Below are 5,927 nucleotides of genomic sequence, written 5' to 3'. Positions count from 1 at the left end.
TCCATTTCTTTACAAATGGCGCTCGAAACAATAAAATCTTTTCTTAACTATTCGATATTTCCACAGTACAAAACCATTATGGATTAAAATGGACCTGGTCTAGTAGTAGTAGGGCCTACTGAATTATAATTTGTGTTTTTAATTTCGAATATTTTGGATAATATTGAGTTAGAGGTTTCGCTCCTTTAAATTACCTGTAGGCTACAATAAAAATATCACTTAATCATAATTCAGAAACTAGAGTGCTCTGTAGTAGGCCTATTTATAGAAAGATAGTGAAGTGTTGGCTATTTTATAAAGAGTAATTTACCTTATTGGTATGTGTAAATTTCTAGGTCAGCGAATCAGAGATAACGCCCAATGTAACCAACTGTAGGTTTTCATTTCTCCAAGGATCACAGGTGGGGTATATAGGTCCTATATATAGCTACTATCATAATTCATATTACTGTACGTGTAATTATATTCACATATAGCCCGACTGGGGCTATCGAAACTTTTATTGCTTGCAGACTATGATTAAACATGCATTATGCAAGAGCTATATCTGCCTTTAGGCCTGAAATGTTATCTAAATTATTAATTAGACATTAATTAACCTATCCAGGCCATAATTATCAACTCTAGATGGCAGCGCTAGCCCGCGATCTTTAGTGGATTGTAAGCCGATTTACTGCATAACTTTCCTTCTCGAGTAAACGATTAAATGGATAATCGAGACTATGCTGTTTATCGTACTGACTTTATAGTAATGATGACTGAGGCTTATGGGAATTTCAGTCGCTTAGTTCTCGGTTCATAGTGGATCAATTTGAATGAAATTTTCACCAAATTGCCTTTACATTATCTAGTTTTTAACTATTATAGTGAGAACTGCCAACTCGTTACCGAATCTCCCATAATGTATCTTTAATGCACATATCAAACTATAACTAAAACCTACTACACATGTCATTGACTTCACATTGACATTTAGGTTGGGCCTATATTGGTTTGACACACTGTTTTGGTGTTGGCCGAGAAAGTTCCCCGTGACTTTCCGGCGTGGTTACCCCTGATATGGGATGAAGAGCGTTTTAGTCGTTCGGGTGGGACGAAACTCAGAGATCCGGCGTACACGTTGAAATTCGATATAAGAGTAGGTAGTATAAGCACAATTTCCCCCATAGCACACTGTATAGCGTATGCCCGTCTTTATTAGCCGAGTCGTTGCAGAACAGTTTTCGTATATCGAGCCGATTGTAAACCGGGTACCAAGTCATAGCGGGACACCAGACTGGCTTTAGTGGACTTTTTCCAGATTTTAAGAATTTACCCAATCGTATTCTTTTTTTCGTCTATCAACAACAATTTTTAATTTCAAATGTAATTTCCGATATACAGCCTATGTTTAATAAATATAAACTATCCCATCTAACACTACAGACAAGAATATTACTGTTTTTCCCTTTTCGCTACACCGAGAATAAATAAATAATAAAAATATTCTTTTTTCAGGCTGAATAAACATAAAAAAAAAACCAACTAAAAAACTAACAAAAATCATTTAATAGAGCTGTAAGAACGCAAAAAGCAGATTGAATTTTGCCACCATGGAGCTGATGGCACATAGTAACGTAAAGTTTAGTCTGGATATCCTGAAGACAATAGTTTCCAGCAAACCAACTGAAAATATTTTTGTCTCACCTTTAAGTATTCAGACTGCCATGGCCATGCTACATCTTGGTACCAGGAATAATTCTAAAGCAGAAGTAGAGAAGGTTTTATATTTTGATTTTGATTCTGTTCATGGTTCTCTAGGAGAATATTTACAAATATTGAATCAAAAACAATCATCATATGCCTTGTCTTCAGCTAATCGAGTTTTTATTAATAATAAATATAAATTTCTAGAAGAATATCTTCAGACATTACAAGCTACATACAAGGCTGAAGCTCAAACCTGTGATTTTATTAGCAATGCTGAAGGAGAGAAAGAGAAAATAAATAAATGGGTTGAAGGAGAAACCAATTCTAAAATAAAAGATTTAATTCCTTCTGGTATGTTGAATCCATTGACGGCCATGGTTTTAGTTAATGCTATTTATTTTAAAGGAAACTGGGAAAATCAGTTTGAAGTTGAAGACACACAATCTGAAGAATTTTACATTGATCCCTCGTCACATGTAGATGTTCAGATGATGAGAATGAAAAGGAAGTTTAGATTCGGCCAGAGTGATGACCTCGACTGCAGCATTCTTGAGTTACCTTACGTAAAGAAAGATTTGAGTATGGTTCTTTTACTGCCCCAGCAAATTGATGGCGTAGCGTCATTGGTGAATAATTTAACACCCAGTAATCTGAACAAATTAATGAAAGAAATGAAGGAAAATAAAGTGGATATTGCTCTACCTAAATTTAAACTTGAAGCAGATTTAAACCTGAAAGAAGTTCTGATAAATCTGGGTTTATCTGATATATTTAATAAAAGTAAAGCTGATCTGTCAGGAATTGATGGCACCAGGGAGCTATATGTATCTGATGCCATTCACAAAGCTTTTATAGAAGTTAATGAAGAAGGTACTGAAGCTGCTGCTGCTACTGCTGTGGTTATGATGAAAAGGAAGAGAGTGATACACAAAACATTTCATGCTAACCATCCATTCATTTTCTTTATAAAAGACAACATAAGTCACATGATTTTATTTTGCGGGAAATTACAGAATCCCAAAACTCGATAATCTAAGCATTAAGAATAATGCCGTTTGATAAATGGACGACGCTGGTGCAAAATCTGTTTGATGAATTTATAAATAAAATTTTATAGATTTGTATGAAAATGTCAACACTGGTCAGTTTTTGCAAATGAAACTCTTTTGTTAGTACATGAATTATAAAGGTTGGCCATTACGAGAATTAGTAAATATATGAAAACATAGCATTGTGTTATCGACTTTCCAGCGCAGTTTCGCCTTATCACCTTGTCAGCGGTGATGGACGGGTGGGGGGGGGGGCAAGGACAGTGCCTAGTCGTTCGAATGTGACGAAAATCGGGGTCCCGTGTACGCATTGGCATACACGCGAAAGAACCCTTGGCAGCTGGAATTCGATATAAGAGTAGACCATAGCACTGCTGTCCGGGCAAAATTTCCCACAAAATTACAGTGAAAAATATGTAATTTTTTTAACATAACGCTGTAAAAATACCACTGCATGTTTTTATACTATAAATTTACTGTATTAGTGCAGTAACATAGGATTACTGTAAACAATTGGTAAATTAACCATAAAAGTGTAGTTTTACAAGTTAGAACTGTATTTTGTTACAGGTAACCTGTATTGATACAACTATGTTTGTTAACGTACATGTATGTTGTATTTTAACTGTTTTATGGGTAATTCTACTATTCAAACATGTTTAAATACGGGATTTGTGTACAATTTACTTGAAACGTGTTATTGTACATCTCTTTAGAACTTTAACATTGATAGACCTTTTATGACTTCATTTTTTTTCGTCTATATTCAACTTATGGGGGGGTGGGGGCTCTCGGTGGCTAAGTGGGTAAGACGCTGGCTCGCTAGCCGGAAGGTCGAGTGTTCGATATCTGCTTTGGTCGAGAAGTTCATCCAGATTTTCCGGTGTGGTTCCCCCTTGCCTGTGATGCAGGCGGGGCAAGGAAAGCTGTTCCGTGTACACATTGGCGTGCACGTAAAAAATCCCTATTAAATTTTTAAAAGTATACATCTATATATATATTTGTGACTGTCGTTTGTCTGTCTGTCTTTCTGTCTGTCTGTCTGTTCGGGGTTGGCAGTTACACTAGGTCTGTCCCGACTCTGAAATTTGGGGTATAGGGGTAACTCGGAACGGGGAGTAACATATGCCAGGTGGCGTTAGTCTACCACTTCCGGTTTCGGAGTTATGACCCCCGAGCGAAGTCTGTCTGTTCGGGGTTTGCGGCTACACTAGGTCTGCCCCGAGTCTGAAATTTGGGGTATAGGGGTAGCTCCGACCGGGGAGTAACATAATCCAGGTGGCGTTAGTCTACCACTTCCGGTTTCGGAGTTATGACCCCCGAGCGAAGTCTGTTCGGGGTTGGCGGCTACATCTGCCCCGAGTCTGAAATTTGGGGTATAGGGGTAGCTCGGACCGGGGAGTAACATAGGCCAGGTGGCGTTAGTCTACCACTTCCGGTTTTGGAGTTATGACCCCCGAGCGAAGCCGGGTATCCTGCTAGTGTATATATATTTTAAATACAGTGCCCGATTTGGAATATCACATGGTTTGTTAACTTAAATGCATATGAATACAAGTCTTATGTAAGATTACATCAAACGTAATGTAGAAATACAACCACATTATGTCAGTTTACATTATGTGAACTGTATATTAACAGAAATGCCATTAGAATTATTATTTTTACAGCAAATTGTAAATTAACTGTCAAATAGTGACCACATCGGTTATTCCCTCTTTGGCCACATATAAGATTACATCAAAAGTAAAGTAGAAATACAACCATATGTCATTTTACATTATGTGAGCTGGATATTAACAGAAATGCCATTTGAAATAGTATTTTTACTGTCAAATAATGTTCAAATCGGTTATCCCCCTTCGACCACATATCGAATTTTGTGCAAAATATTTACTTTTATGTCAATCAGATTAGTCTATTTTAGAGAAATAGGTTATTCAAAATCTGAATGCACCTAACAGGCGTATGGAGACAGTGATATGCCATACATTGGGTTGTGTGTGACATTTTGCTTCGAGTCATGCCCCCACCCTTTCCATTGTAAGAAGCAGAACAGTAAGACGTTAAACCCCATTTTATTTAATTTCTTCCCATTATCGAATGAGGTTTTGCATGCTCGGCTGAAAGGTCCGCAAAACTTTATGTGTTCGCCAGGATCGAACCTAGGACCTCTTAGCCGAGTGGGGATAAACACATTATTTCAAGTAATATACGCTTCAAATTGTATTTTTACCGTAACATGACTGGCAAAAAGTTGCCAGTAAAATCACTGTATTTTAACACTGACTTGTAAATGTACCCCTAAATGGTAGATTTAGATTTAAAAAGACCACGTAAATTTACAGTGAGTGTAAAATAACTTTGAGGTAAATTTACAGTGTAAACTTACAGTGAGTGTAAGATAACTTTGAGGTGAATTTACAACCACTGTGTAAATTTAGAGTGAATGTGAATTTACCTCACTTTCTATCTACAAGCACTATGCAAATTTACATCGAAGTTATTTTACACTCTCTGTAAATTTACATGGTGTTTGTAAATCTAAATCTATCACTTAGGTGTAAATTTACAAGTCAGTGTTAAAATACAGTCAATTTACGGTAAAAATACTCAAATATTATTTACAGTGTATGGCGTAAGCTCATCTTCGTGAACCCAGTCTGGGTAGAAAAGTACGAAGTTAAACCCCATTTCATGTCATTAACGTTGTAGTACTCCTACCAACATCGCCCTCACCACTTCACCACTTTGAAGTCTTTTCATCCGAAAATTTGTCTCAAACGATACAAATAAAAACTTGAAACGATGATTTCGCTGCCAATGTCTGTCGGAAAACAATATCGACAAGGGCACCAAGTCCTGAGTGACATTTACGGCTTGCCGAATGAGTATACAGAGATAGGGATCACATTATAAGAAGCTTATACAAACTACGCACTTTTTTTCTGAGAAGGCTTTTATTTATGAACTTATCATGTACGGCACTCTGGATTCATTTTAAGAAATAGGGACCCTCTTCCTTTCGGCATGGCTTTTTCACTAGGTTCGACCTTTTCTTGCATTGTATTTTTTGACCATGTCGATTTTTTTTGAGTCGTGTGCCTTCAAAATAATCCGCAACTACTTTTATAACAACACGAAAGCAACAAAATACGGCATATGCCTATGGAAGACCAAATGAGACAA

General features: G+C 36.9%; 1 protein-coding gene across 1 annotated transcript; it reads left to right on the top strand.

The window, feature by feature from the left end:
* Nucleotides 1-267: 267 nt before the first annotated feature.
* On the top strand, nt 268-3,258 carry LOC130010520 (leukocyte elastase inhibitor-like). Its single transcript, XM_056102196.1, has 2 exons — nt 268-401; nt 1,498-3,258. Exon 2 carries the CDS (start codon nt 1,593-1,595, stop codon nt 2,718-2,720), a length of 1,128 nt encoding a protein of 375 aa, XP_055958171.1. The 5' UTR covers nt 268-401; nt 1,498-1,592; the 3' UTR covers nt 2,721-3,258.
* Nucleotides 3,259-5,927: the final 2,669 nt, after the last annotated feature.

The sequence above is a fragment of the Patella vulgata genome, chromosome 1 (genome assembly GCF_932274485.2).
Source record: "Patella vulgata chromosome 1, xgPatVulg1.2, whole genome shotgun sequence".
Taxonomy (NCBI): Eukaryota; Metazoa; Mollusca; class Gastropoda; family Patellidae; genus Patella; species Patella vulgata.
The sequence above is the reverse complement of the archived record's forward strand: the minus strand, read 5'-3'. Positions and strand labels throughout refer to the sequence as shown.